We start from the raw sequence: 14668 nt of genomic DNA, 5'->3' as shown, positions 1-14668 counted from the left end.
GCCACTGGAAGAAGTGTCCGGGTAGAAACTAACCCCACTGCGCAAGCGGCCCCACCCTCCTAAGCTCTCTCTCTCGTTATCGCGCCTAACCTGCCGAAGCCCTCAGGCCCCGCCCGCTCTCTCGAGTTTGTCAGGCTCGCGTCGCTGGGGTAGGACCAGAAACGACTCGGGTGTGTGTAAAGAGCGGGGGAGGGGGCTGTTTCTAAAGGGGAGGGCGCGGGGGACCCTTTAGGGCGACGCACCCCGCGCGGCGGATGGAAGGTAAAGCTATCCTAGAGTCTGCCGGCGCTGATTCGTCTCCGGCACGAGGGTAATGTAAGATGGGGCGAAGGAGCATTGGGGAGCCCGGGGAGGGGAGACGGCGCTTGCGGTAAGCGCAGGCTGCGGGGGGAGATGAGTTTGTGGGGAAAGGAAGGGCGTGGGAGACCCTAGGGCCCTAGGCGCTGAACAGGGTTGCCATCTTCTTCAATCAGGACTGCGCCTGTGCCTTTAATAGCAGCTTCCCCATGATAAATCTGCCAGGTGGAGCCTCTCTTAACAGGGAGAGGAAATCCCGCTCGAGAGTTCTGGTTGCATGGATTTCCAAAGCAACCCGGGGCAGGGTTCTTCTTAGGGGCGTAGGTGGACCCAGGGGTAGGTGGCAACCCTGGGGGTAAAAGGGAGAGGCAGAAAGAAGCCAGGAGGGGGCGCCTCTGGGTCCCTGCTTACGAGTTCCCTGCTGATTTCCCGCGCTGCTCCTCTAAGGAGGAGGAAAGGTTGGAAGCATGACCTTGGCTGGCTCAAAAACTGACACTACATGCCCTTCACTTTGGGGAGGGACCTAAGCAGCCGTGGGGTTTGCATCTGGGAAGCCTGAACTCAAATCCCACCTTGGGCACGCTGCATATCTCTGTATTTCAAAGCCCCTGCCTTAAAAATAAAGTCAAACATGATATCACTGATTCAGACAATTATGGGTGGAAAATGTGTACCTGCTGCCATATCGTAGCTGTGGTTAGGAAGTGTGTGGTGTTGCACATGTGTATTACATGTTTTACATGTAAAGGCAAACACCGCCCGCCCCCAACTTGTGAAAGAACCCGTACAGGGCTGCCGGAAGATAAACTTGATAAAGATGATAAGCATTCCCATTTATTTGGCACTTTAAAAATGTATGAGTATTTATTTGATATCTCACCTATTTTCATCATGGAACCCAAGGCAGTATGCATGTGGATCCCAGGCAGTTACTCATCCAAACCCGAACCTGCTTTGCTTCAGGAAGGTGGTGGCCACACATGCCTTGAGGCCACACCCAGAGACCTGACTGACAATTGCTGCCCCACAATTGCACATACTTTTCTTTCTGTGCATAGCCATATATTACAGCAGAGTTCTCCCATCGTATTTCTTAGTTCACTGGGGGTGTTTATATTCAATATTTGTATACTGCCTTCCATATATAATAACCAAGTTGTGCACGAGAATACAAGAAGATTACAAAATTTTGACTAAAACAGCAGTTGCTAAGTGGGTAGTTAAAATAATACAAATGGTATTAGTAGCCAGCAAAGGCTTCCAAGAACATATATTCCCCCCCAAAAATGAACAAGATTTCGGCTGCTATGTATTACATTTCAGGCATAAATGTTTCAGAATGATTGTTGATGTATACGTCTTGTGTTCACTTTAGGTGGCAGTTATCGGAGTGCTAAAATATGGCTGGACAAATATCAGAATCTGATCAGATCAAGCAGGTAAATGCTGTAGCTCCAAAGGATGCTTTTAAAATGTCGGTGTACCTAACACTTTGGCAATTTGCATGGTTCTAATAGCTGTATGTAATAATGTATTTATCAGCACAGAGCTGATGCTCATTATATGCTATGTTAAGTTCCTTTCCCTCGGATGCATGTGGCCCCTGCCTACCCCTTGTGGGCTAATTCTTCAAAGAAAGCAGGAGTGGAGAACCTTTTGGGCTCCACAGGCCAGATCTTTATCAGGATCGGCCTGTCAGACCAAATTTGACAGGTGGTTATGACTACCCAACTGTCAGTCACATGATATCATTATGCCAGCAAATGATTGACAGGTAGACAGCCCTTGTACACCTGTCAGAATCCCTTGCACCTACTGCTGCTGTAGGGAAAGTGGGAATATAGTTCTGGTGCTTTGCCAAGTAGCAGAAGGTGCTTGGGAACCCTGCTGGCTTCCTTTTCTACCTTATAAAGTGGGGACCAAGACCAGACGCTTTCTCTCTCCCCTTAACCCCTGTTGGGAGACAAGAGAGGTAGCTCCACCCTGTGGAGGAAGGGAAAGAAAGACTTTCCCGAGTCTTGCTCCTTCCTCCATTAATAATAATAATAATAATAATAATAATAAATTTTATTATATCCCGCCCCCCCCAGCCGAAGTTCCCCAATACAGTGGTACCTCGGGTTAAGTACTTAATTCGTTCCGGAGGTCTGTTCTTAACCTGAAACTGTTCTTAACCTGAAGCACCACTTTAGCTAATGGGGCCTCCTGCTGCTGCTGCGCCGCCGGAGCACGATTTCTGTTCTCATCCTGAAGCAAAGTTCTTAACCTGAGGTACTATTTCTGGGTTAGCGGATTCTGGTAACCTGAAGCGTATGTAACCTGAAGCGTATGTAACCCGGTACCACTGTATCAGGGACTTGAAGCGGGAGGGGGCAGATGGGGAAAAGGCTTTGCGAGCCTCCCCCTCTTCCCACTTTTAAGTTTCCAGCATTGGGGACTTGAAGAAGATGAGGAGACTTGTGAAGGCTTTTCTAAATCTCCCCCTTCCTTGTTTGTGTCCCGTTTGTGTTATGAGCTGTGTTAATGCCTCTGCAAAAGCCTTTTTGAAGTATCTCTCATGCATGAGCTGCTACAAAAAGTGCTTTTGCAGAGGGCTTGAATCACCATTCAGCTGATGAGTAGGGATTAAATCCTTCTGCCTTGGCTGTGCAAACCTGTTCCTTGCCAGAAATACTATCGAGCAGCCAATGCAGGATTAAACCTGGTTCTGACGCTCAACTGCTGATGTCACCCGTGATGTCAGCTAAAGGGCAAATGTATATGGTGTAAAGAAAATGGCATCCCAGGCCACAATTAGCCCACAGAAAGAGATTCCCCACCCATAAAATAAAGGATCTGCCTAGTTCTGAAGATCTCTCTTGATTTATTAACAGTTCAAGGAATTTCTTGGGACATATAACAAGTTGACAGAAACCTGCTTCCTGGATTGTGTGAAAGATTTCACCAGCCGAGAAGTCAAGCCAGAAGAGGTATGCAGCTATTCTATGCCCTTTGGGCTTGTGCCTGGTAGAACTTCAGTGTAAATTTGCACGTTAATCAAGAAAGCTAGCTAAACCAAACATTTCAAAAGAGATGTAGCTCTTCTGTTCGTGTGGCTCTCAGGTTAGATATTAATTGGATTGAATAACAATAAAAGGGCCCTGCTGGATCAGTCCAAGAGTCCATGATAGTCACTCACACAGCTCCCTTATTTGTTATGTGCTAGAGTGAATGACATTGTCATCAAACACTGGAAGGCAAAGAAAGCATTGAACAACAGAGACAGATAAACGTTATCTATTTCCCTAATGTGGGTTGTCTGTTTCGAAACTGAGTTAATGTTGTGTTAAAATTCCAGCTCAGTGGTAAACTAAAAAGGGGAGCTTTGGCAAAGTGGTAAATATATGTGTTCAGCTTTCCCATTTCCCCAGAGAAGCAGTGTATTTAACCCTCAAAGTTTATTATACGTTTTCATTATATTATTAGTATGTTTTTAAACTGCCATAACTTCATATAGGGTAATGATTTCCATGTTCAAATTACTGATTTTTTTAAAAAATGTGAGTGACTACAGGGTTCTTCCCATCTCTCTCTCCTTGATATAGATGACTTGCTCAGAGCACTGCTTACAGAAGTATTTAAAAATGACCCAGAGGATATCTATGAGGTTTCAGGAGTACCACATTCAGCAGAATGAAGCGCTGGCTGCCAAAGCAGGACTTCTTGGCCAGCCTCGCTAAAAGGCAGGGGCTGCCTTTGTGAAGGAGTGCCAACGTTGATTGCATTGCACACGAATGTGCATTGGTCCCCACCGCTGCTGCGGCAACATCCACCAGCTCGGAACAGAAGAGCTCAGGAAACAACTGAACTGTGGAAACCACCAGGAGCTGCAGAGCTGATGGAGTCTGTTCCGAGATTGTCTTCTATTGTGCATTGAAATAATGTTAATAACCACCTTTTTCTGGAGGCTTACAGATTTGCTTCTGACCATCACTAGGTTAAAGATGGGGAGGGAACAACCACATTTTAGTTTTTGTTGTTTCTTATACAATGACTTAATTTTTAATACACAGGCGTGTCGCCCAAAAATTATATCCCAAAGTGTCTAAAGCAAGGTTTATTTTTTATTTAATCAAAGTAAAATAAATTGAAATTACTGTTTTCACCGAGAGTCTTTGGAAAGTCTAAGGTCCTGCCTTAAGAGTAGCCCCTTGTGTGACGCCACATTCTCATTCAACAGTAGGATCCTGGTCACTCAGGGCTGTCTCAAGCCGCTAGCAGAGGGGGAAAAACATGTCAATGGCATGGGTACTTATGTGCTTAAACCTTTGAGTTCCGAAACTTTTAAAATGTTCTCATTTCCCTCCCAAGGACAGATTTATGTCCTTCAATTATTATCTTCCTTCTCACCTTTGCAGCCCCAAGGTGCTGGTACCCTTTGTCTTTTAGCTTATGGGTGATGGTGGACCACTCACAGTAGACTAATAGAAGCAATCTACTTGGATTTAAGCAAGAAGTTCAACATGGACAACATTCTAATTTATTTAAAGTCGTGGCAGTGTGGGCCCAGTGAATGACTTGGGAACATTGGAAGCTGCAACACGGCTGAAGCTAAGCAAGTGTGCACCTGCTTAACACCTCAAAAGAGTAGGATTTTAATATTAAAAAATAAGTAAATTGCAGTGCAAAGTATGGGGCAATGTTCAGTTTTGAATCGCACAATACAGTGGTACCTCGGTTTATGAACTTAATCCATTCTGGAAGTCTGTTCTTAAACTGAATCCGTTCTTAAACCAAGGTGCGCTTTCCCTAATGAAGCCTCCTGCCGCCGGTGTCCTTCCACCGTTCGGATTCCGTTCTTACACTGAGACAAAAGTTCACAAACCGGGCCGCTACTTCCGGTTTTGTGGAGTTCATATACCGAATAGTTCATAAACAGGGCTGTTCTTAAACCAAGGTACCACTGTACTAGTTTTAGCGCACAATGCACTAAAACAGCATTTTTAAACACTTTTGCCACAAGTGCAGAGAATGGTAAGTCGTATTGCATTTCTCCACAAGCTGAGCCAAGGCTTTGCTACTGGGTATGAGTCCCTTCCAAATTCCTTTTTTAAATAAATAATAATAAAGCTGAGCCTTTAATTAGCTGCCTGCCTGTGGTAATAATTAAACAAGTCGCAGCATGGCAACGTACAGAAATCTCAAGGTTCTGTACAAACTACGAATGGCAAATTCTCTTATGTCTGAACACCATTCTAGTTAGACAGTGCCTCCTGTACAACATTCACCTGCGTTTCAAAAGTTAACAAAGTCTACCTACTTGCACTGCGTATGGAATGTTGTGCAGAAGCATCTCAAATATATGGGGGGGTAGAGTGTGCTTCAAGACGTGCATTAGCTGGTTTGGTTGTGTGCACACGGCAATGGCATTGGCTAGGTGTTCGATGCTCTTGTTGTGTTCTCCTGTAATTGATTCAGACTCCTAAAACTCAGGTATTTGCGATCCTTGGAACTACAGTAAGCATTTGCGCTCCATGTACCATCAACCTCTTAGTGCTCCCACAAGCTCAGCTACTAATTGTAGCTGTCTGAACCTCTCAAATACAAGATGCTGCTGCCTACCCTCCTCTGTTCCCTTCATCCACCCCATCTACTTTGGGACAAAAACATATTCCCTCATAGGGTTGCCATGTTTCAAAAAGTGAAGATCCGGACACAAAAGTTGTTGAGCTTTGAGATTTTCGTTCGGATGCTGTTTGTGGGGGCCAAATCCCGGCTATGTCCGGGAAATTCCGGAGGTATGGCTGCCCTATTCCTACATATTGTAGCAGATGAAAGGATCAGTGGAAGGAAAAGGCCCTCTTTTTGCTCAGGGTTTTAAAAAATTGCACCAATTTCAGTAAAGGCTTTGGTATCAGTAACATTGGATGCAACAACTGGCAGAGGTCATCGGAAATCAAGATCGTCCCAAACTATGTATTATATAAAAAAATTCCTTCCAGTAGCACCTTAAAGACCAACTAAGTTAGTTCTAGGTATGAGCTTTCGTGTGCATGCACACTTCTTCAGATACACTGAAACAAGTCACCAGACTTCTTATCTCATTATACATGACAAAGCCATTTTTCACCTTCTCACCCCTTGCTTTTTCCTGTAAGACCTATTGCAGTCGTTAAGAGTCCTCAACAGGCTCATCACAGCTATCTGCCAATCACCCATTCCCACCACCCTTCTGAGTAATACCCCTCCCCACCTTCTCACTATATAGAAGGGTCTGGTGACTTCTGTTTCAGTGTATCTGAAGAAGTGTGCATGCACACGAAAGCTCATACCTAGAACTAACTTAGTTGGTCTTTAAGGTGCTACTGGAAGGAATTTTTTTATTTTGTTTTGACTATGGCAGACCAACACGGCTACCTATCTGCAACTGGAACTATGTATTATATGCAATTGGAGTCTGCCCTTCACCAAGCAGTCCCAGGATGGATTACATAAATGCAACAAATAAAGGCATTGTCTTTTCCTTAAGTTGAAGCTACTTTTGAAGGGAAAGGTCAATTCTCTTGGTTGTGATTTCATGTACATTTAAATTCTTTATTCTGTACTGTCAAGCCTTGAGGGGAAACCAGTGACATTGTAGCAGATCTATTTTGCTCAGTATTCAGGAACAGAAACTTTCAATTCAGCTTTGTATGGGTAATATATTCCACAAGATGCCTTTCACAAACAGCAACAGCAGACAGCTATGAATTTGCCTGAAGTGCGTTAAAATGATCATCAGGCTCATCTGTGTTAATGGTCTAAACCATTGAGCCTCTTGGGCTTGCTGATTAGTAGGTCGGCAGTTCAAATCCCTGTGACGGGGTGAGCTCCCGTTGCTCTGTCCCAGCTTTTGCCAACCTAGCAGTTTGAAAGCACACCAGTGCAAGTAGATAAATAGGTACCGCTGTGGCGGGAACAGTGTTTCCGTGCGCTCTGGCACCTGTCACGGTGTTCCATTGTGCCAGAAGCAGTTTTAGTCAAGCTGGCCACATGACCTGGAAAGCTTTCTGCGGACAAACGCCGGCTCCCTCGGCCTGAAGCAAGATGCACAGCACCCCACAGTCGCCTTTGACTGGACCTAACCATCCAAGAGTCCTTTACCTTTACCTTTTTTTTACTACTGCCCACCTAAGTGGCAATAGAAATGGATAATTTTCAAGCAATTTATAGTCTCACTGTGTGTCTACACATATATGCATATTCCACAAAAGCCAGTTCCTCTTGTCCTTACCTCTTGCCAGCCACTCCTGCCCCAACTGTATCTCTTCCAGAAAGAACTCTTGTAGCTTTGCAGTATCTTTCATCTCACGTAACTAAGGGTGTCACAAACATATTTTCAGCTTAACAAAATGGAGCATTGGCTAATCAGTTTGAAGGCTAATGAGAACGAAGGCTGTAATGTAAAACAAAACAAAAATGTATTTTTCTAAGATTAAGCGTTGAGTGCTGGGAATCATTTCTGCAGAAGTCCCTATTTTTCTAAGTACGTAAACCCACTGAGTGTAACAGGGCTTCAGTCTTGGAAGTCACCATGTGCACTGGCATGTAAACAGCCTATTTCCAGATTATTCGACCAATATTTCAACATTCAGCAAAATTAATATCATCATCTGAAACTCTGTCATATGAAACTGAAATATCTACAGGACCAGCCACCGTTACAGAAGCACTGCTGCTAGAAGCGCTTGCCATGTATTTGTGACGTGGCCTTCGGAGATGAATTCAATTCCCACCCCTGCCTTAGAGAATGGGTCAGAATTGGAATTTTTAAAAGCTGTGTAAGACTTTCATTCTTAGCTGAAGGATCACAACTAATCTGCATGTTCATTACTTGAATGTCATTGTCAACTAAAACTACAGAGCAAGCCTATGCAAGTCTAATCAGAAGTAAAACCCTCCCTTAATTCAGGGAGACTTATTCCTAGGTGTGCAGCCTTAATGTATTTCATAGACCTAAGGGGAATAGATTCCAACCACCTGCAGTGCAGAAATTTTTGCCCAACCTGGGACTTGAACCCATAACCTTGAGATCACAAGTCTCATTGTTTAATGGCTGAACTATCTTTACCCAGTACGTTCTATTACATTTCTATTCCAATACTGCTCCCCAAAATCTGGCTGTTTCTGAAAAATTGCTATAGAAATTATGAAAATTGACAAAATGTTTCAGACTTCAAATTATCTGCAGTCAAATATACAGTGTCTAAAAATCCTCTACCCCAATTTTCCATACCCTACCATATTATCGAACCACAAAGGCTATCACTTTATTAAAAAAATTAAATGCAAAAAGATTCCCAAGGATCTGCTAAGATTCTGCAAAATAAATCCTGTAGCTACTGGGTGCTATTGTCATATTGAAAATAAAAATGACAGTATACTTTTTATAAAATGGGTTCCCATCCTGTGGGGGGGTGGAATTATTTTGATCATGCTAGAGTCCAATTTTCACAACCAATTTTTGTTTTTCAAAAATTAAAGTTTTTGAGAGACAAGTGGGGGGGCGTGTCTGAGGGTGCCGTGGTGCCTACAGGTGCCATGTTGGGGAATCCAAACATAATTTTTCACCTCTGCATCATGCTTTTTTGCCTTTTCACACTCTTTTCTTCTTTCTGTAAGAGTAACATGGAATAGTCAGTACTGTATCCACAATTAACAGCCCGGAGCTGTGACATGTTTAAACTCAACTAGCATCATTGCGGTTGCCTGCCCGCCAGCCACTGCAAACGTTAAAGCTGATGGGTGCAATTCTGCAGTGCTGATAACCTTCTATGACAATTACGTGTGCCTTCACTGTAGCATACTGCTGACCAACAAAGCAAAGCAAACACTCCCCTTGCTTTACAACCACTGAAAGGCGAACATGCTGATTAGATTAATAGAATGCACCCTTGCATGCAGAATATCCTGGGATCTCCAGGTATATCATGAAAAGACTCTTGCCTGAAACCCTAGAACAGTGGTTCTCAAAGTGCGTGGCAGGAAAGACACAAGAATTACCCACCCGGGAAGAATGGCAGATGAAGGTGATGGACTATATGGAACTGGCGGAAATAACTGGCAGAATCCGAGACCAGGGAGAAGAGTCGGTGGAGGAAGATTGGAGGAAATTTAAAGACTATTTACAGAAACATTGTAAAATTAATATCTGTTAGAAGGATGTTGGAATAATATTATATGATTTTAGCAGGAATGATATAAAGGATTTGGGAATAACTGACTGTTAATTGGTGAAAGGAGGAAAAGTAAAGTTACATTATATTAAGACAATTTACAGGACAAAAATTTTAAAAGAGGGAAAGGATTTGCTGAAATGGATAATTGACCGAGAATACAAAAAAGGGAGGTGTGAGGAGGTCAAGGAAACAAGCTAATGAAAGATTAGTAATGAGGAGATCTGATGTATTTTTTTTCTGCGTTTTTGTTTTTGTTTAAGGGGTCTTATTTCTCTGGTTTTTTTCCTGTAATTTTAAAAACTTTAATAAATATTATTTTTTTTAAAAAAGTGCGTGGCAGGAAAGGGTGGCCAGTGTGGCAGGAAGATTCAAGGACACTCGAAGAAACATTTAAACATTTCAGTGTATAGTATAGCATCAAAATATACTATATTTTTTATTTGCAGAATATGGATAGATACCTTTTCAAAATAAAAGCAAGAGCATCAAGTGATACTCTTATAAAAAACCCAGTGTGGTGTAAGGGTGGTCCATTGGAAAAAGTTTGAAAACCACTGCCCTAGAGAGCCAGTCAAGTGACGTGGTATCAGGCAGTTTCCTATGCAAGCTGCAATAATAGCGTGTGCCCACCACCCATATTAAACAGGGAGGGATGGGGAAAGGAGTACGCCTTCCACCTCAAATTCCTTGAAGATGTGCTAGGAAATGGAGCTGTAGGACTACCTCACAGGGAGGGTTTTTTTTTTTTTAAATTGTTGATTAAGACCAGGCATAGGCAACCTCAGCCCTCCAGATATTTTTTGGCCTACAACTCCCATGATCCCTAGCTAACAGGACCCGTGACCAGGAATGATGGGAATTGTAGTTCCAAAACACCTGGAGAGGTTGCCTATACCTGATTAAGACGGGCCAGGAAGGGTATTTGCGTAAGGCCCAACGCCTTCGCAAGCCCAATTCTCTCCGAGGCCTCTGGACTACAACTCCCACCCTCCTCCTCCGCTGGCAACGCCGGCTGGGGCTGATGGGAGTTGTAGTCGGGGAGCCTCCTTGCCGGGGATGGGCCTAGTCGCGGCTCCTCCTCTTTCCCCTGAGGCGAAGGCGAGGCCTCCCCCGCCACTCACTCACTCTCCCTCAGCCTCCGCTTGAAGTCGGGCGCGCTGCGGCGCCGGTGGTCGAAGTAGAGGCAGTAGCCCAGCACGGCCAGGCCGCAGGCGCCCGCCACCAGCCACGGCAGCGCCCGCCACGCCCAGCGCTCCATGGCCGCCCAGGCGCCCGTTGCCGACCGCAGGGGAGAGAGGAGGGAAGGAGGGAGGCGAGGAGGCGGCGGCGGCGGCGGCGCGTCTCTCTCTTCTTCTCTCACACAATTAGGTCTCCTCAGTGGCTTCAAGGCGCTGCGAACCGCTTCGAGGTTTCTCCTTGAATATAGAAAGCGGTTGGTATAGAAAGGAAAGATGAATAATGGGTGATTGATTGATTGACTGATTGATTGATTGGCATTTATGTCCCACCTTCCCTTTTTTTTAATGAATATTTATTAGCATTTTCTATAATAAAACAAAAAGAAACAAAAAAATACAAACATACAAAACTTAAAAACAATTAAAAACACATAAAATTTCAATTGCTTATTTTCTTTTAACTTATTTCTCAGACCTCCTCACACCTCCCCTTCTTGTATTCCAATTCAAATTATTAGCTCAGCAAATCCTTATTACTTATTTCTCAACTTTAACTTAATAATTTATCTTAACATATTATTATTTTACTTTTTCTCCTTCATCCATTTCCTCAATTTATTTTTGCTAACCTTAATTCATTTAAAAATCCAATTTTACCTTATCCTAACTTAAACGTTAATACTTATACATCAGTTCTCATTCTTAAAACATTTTTTTCTAAGATCGACCAAAATTCCCTTCCACAAATTTCCCCATTTTCATACCAATAGCAAACAAAATAAAAACAGAATAAATTGTAATTATGAACCCTTTGGATTCCCAAACTCCACCCCCTTTTCCCGGTTTCAGCCCCCTGTCCCACCTTCCCTCCAGTCCTGTCCCATTTTACCTTCACAACAACCCTGTGAGGTGGGTCAGGTGGAGAAACTGACCAGCCCAAGATGGCTGAGCGGGGGATTTTTAAACTGCACAGGCTTCTTGTTGTGGAAAATACTCTCTTGTTTTCCCTTTCAGGAGTTTATTAATTATGGCATTCATAACCTACCTTTCCCGCCCCCCCCCATCTGGGGTCAAGGTACTTCACTTAATTTCCCACAACAACCCTGTGAGGCAGGGCAGGATTCAGGTCTGATGAGGCCCTAAGCTACTGAAGGTAATGGGGGGGGCCTTTATACGTCCGGCTGTCCTTTGTCAACAACAAATTGCCCGTTTTTTGTGTTGAATATATGCTATATGGTCATTTATGGACCTAATATTGTGATGGCCAAACTTGGCCCTCCAGCTGTTTTGGGACTACAACTCCCATCATTCCTAGCTAACAGGACCAGTGGTCAGGGATGATGGGAGTTGTAGTCCCAAAACAGCTGGAGGGCCAAGTTTGGCCATCACTGACCTAATAGGTATGTATCTAAAGCCATTTGCACTTGTTGCCATGCGAACAGTCCATGCAGAATGTAGGCACCCTATATATAGAAAGGAGCAAACCAGTGATATTTGAGGGAGCAGGCTAGCAGACGGGGCCTATGGCTTACATCATAGGAGTCTACACAACTCAAAACACTGTTGCTGTATGTAGATTTTATTTTACAGTCATACCTCATGTTACGTTTTTTCAGGTTGCGTTCCGTAGTGACCCGGAAGTACCAGAAAGGGCTACTTCTGGGTTTCGCCGCTCGCGCATACGCAGAAGCACTAAAGCATGCTTTGTGCATGCGCACAAGTGTCAAATTGCGCTGTGCACCTTCACAGATACAAAGCTTCAGGTTGCCGGATTTTCATGTTGTGAACGGGCCTCTGGAACCAATACCGTTCGCAGCCAGAGGTACCACTGTATTTGTTTTTTACCTTATATTTTGGAAATGTACATCCAGTTTATTTTCCCTTTTAATTTTTTTGGGGTCCCCAAGAGAGTAGGGCCCTGAGCTATAGCTTGTTTAGCTTATATGTAAATCCGGCATGAGGTAGGTTAGGCTGTTGCCAGTGAGCTTTGTGGGGTAGCATTTGAACCCTGGACTCTCTTCCCAGGTCTCAGTTCGGCACTCTAGAACTGCTGCACACCACCACTGGCTCTCAACATGTGGGGCACACCTTTGCCCCTTTTGCACCCCACAAACTATTCTTCTGGAGCCACCACTGATTTGACAAACTTTTGGAAGCGGTACCTGGATTTCTGGCTTGGGGGACAGGGAAGGAGGAGAGGGAAGTGTCAGAACAGGAAGGGAAGCAAGCGTATCAGATAGATTAAACATTTCAATTTGCTTTGTGCTTCTGGAAGATGGGGGCTTCTGATGGGCTGGTAGGCCCCTGCACCCTTGCCAAAGTAAATGGCAAGGGGCAGAGGCAGTATACCACTGACTACCAGGGGTTGGGTGGGGAGAAGGCAGCACCCACACCACAGGGTTTCTCTGGAGACAATCTAGCGCACAGATGCTTGGACGGATGGATTCTCCAGGTGCACAAGCCTTTTAGTCCCAATATAGAATTTTAAGTGCTTTGTGAGTGACAAGATAGTATTTAGGCACCGCTGCAGAACCAAATCACCACCTTGCAGAGATGGGGTTGCCAAGAGGGACACTTTTGCTCCATGAAGTTCAAAGTGGCTTCATCTTCATCCCTTACGAACCCGGCGAAGTCAAAAGAGCAAGCATTTCACTCTCTTTTGCCTTCATGTTCGCCCTCTCTGGGCTTCCTGGAAGCTTCCAGCTGGAATTAAACACTTGGAGCCACTCTCCACATTGTGTTTGATGGATGCAGGCTGCTCTCTGGCCTGTGCTTCCCTCTCCAATTGTTTATCAGTGACTAAACTGAAGTGGGGATCCTGACCAGATGGGTGCTGTAACCTGCTGGTCCCTGGATCTGGTTATTTGTCGCGCAGGCTGCTCTGAGTTGCATTGCACACTCCCCCTAAAGTATCCAAAGTACCCAGTTCTGGATCCCACCTTGTCAAAGGAGTCTCAGGTGGCCTCTGTGACACAAGTACCTCTTGCCAGCTCTTGCTGATACACCGGCTGCAGCTGTTCCTGGACAGGGAAAGCTTGACCAGTTATTCAAGCCCAGGTCGCTTCTCAATTTGACAGCTGTCATGTGCTCTACCTGAATGTGAAAGCAGGGTGCTAACAGGCCGGCAGCCCAGGAACGTTCAACACTAATTCTGAATCATCTGCCACGTCACAGAGACCAATTTAAGGTACAGTGGTACCTCAGGTTACATACGCTTCAGGTTACATACACTTCAGGTTACAGACTCTGATAACCCAGAAATAATGCTTCAGGTTAAGAACTTTGCTTCAGATTGAGAACAGAAATTGTGCTCCAGCGGTGCAGCAGCAGGAGGAGGCCCCATTAGCTAAAGTGGTGCTTCAGGTTAAGAACATTTTCAGGTTAAGTACGGACCTCCAGAACGAATTAAGTACTTAACCCAAGGTACCACTGTACTGACTTTAATGCAACTTGGAACCCAGCTATGAGCTGTGCATAGTCGTTTTTGTCTGTGCTGAATATTCTGAATGTTTTAGTGCGGGTATACTGTGTTTTTCTCTTTATATTTTACTTGGCTTGCTATAACCCACCTGAGATGAAGGGCAGGATAAAAATCTTTTAAACAAGGTTTCTGCCCAACACCTTCTCACTCCAACTTAGACTTTTAACTGCAGACTTGGAGGCCTTAATATTATATCCAGTGTTTTTCCCCTTCTCCATTTTATTTAACACTGATCCTGAAGAGTAGTTTTAAATGATTTTGTAGCTTACTATGGTTTTGGGCTATTCAGCTAGTTTTTCTTAAAAAGCCAGTTTCAGAAGCACAAAAATACAGCATTTAAAAATATATATCTATATACGTACCCTGCTTTATCTAGTCCCACAACCGGAGCTTTGTTCAACGTCTAATTGTTTTGAGAAGCAATTTTTTGTAGAGTAGTACCATCCTATTAAAGCTGTTCACCCAGCTTTGGATAAACTACACACATTAGTAGCGATTCCCAGAGAGGATAAACT

General features: G+C 44.2%; 2 protein-coding genes across 6 annotated transcripts; one reads left to right on the top strand and one right to left on the bottom strand.

The window, feature by feature from the left end:
• The first annotated feature begins 8 nt into the window (after window positions 1-8).
• Window positions 9-4441, top strand: TIMM9 (translocase of inner mitochondrial membrane 9). Of its 5 annotated transcripts, none has more exons than XM_083738949.1 (4): window positions 9-149; window positions 1673-1736; window positions 3171-3266; window positions 3882-4441. In XM_083738949.1, the coding sequence occupies exons 2-4, from the start codon at window positions 1698-1700 to the stop codon at window positions 4014-4016; spliced, it is 270 nt and encodes an 89-aa protein (XP_083595075.1). In that variant the 5' UTR covers window positions 9-149; window positions 1673-1697; the 3' UTR covers window positions 4017-4441. The 5 variants fall into 5 exon arrangements, with proteins under 5 accessions (XP_083595075.1, XP_083595073.1, XP_083595077.1 ...); XM_083738947.1 differs by lacking the exon at window positions 9-149 and adding an exon at window positions 216-310; XM_083738951.1 differs by lacking the exon at window positions 9-149 and adding an exon at window positions 256-315.
• Window positions 4376-10788, bottom strand: TOMM20L (translocase of outer mitochondrial membrane 20 like). The gene is made up of 5 exons (XM_083738780.1): window positions 10620-10788; window positions 8887-8930; window positions 7550-7631; window positions 5597-5739; window positions 4376-4550 (listed from the first exon to the last, which is right to left on the bottom strand). The coding sequence occupies exons 1-5, from the start codon at window positions 10750-10752 to the stop codon at window positions 4506-4508; spliced, it is 447 nt and encodes a 148-aa protein (XP_083594906.1). The 5' UTR covers window positions 10753-10788; the 3' UTR covers window positions 4376-4505.
• Window positions 10789-14668: the final 3880 nt, after the last annotated feature.

The sequence above is a fragment of the Podarcis gaigeae genome (assembly GCF_964106915.1).
Source record: "Podarcis gaigeae genome assembly, chromosome: 1".
Classification (NCBI taxonomy): Eukaryota; Metazoa; Chordata; class Lepidosauria; order Squamata; family Lacertidae; genus Podarcis; species Podarcis gaigeae.
Note: the sequence above shows the minus strand (reverse complement) of the source record. Positions and strands in the feature narration are given on the sequence as shown.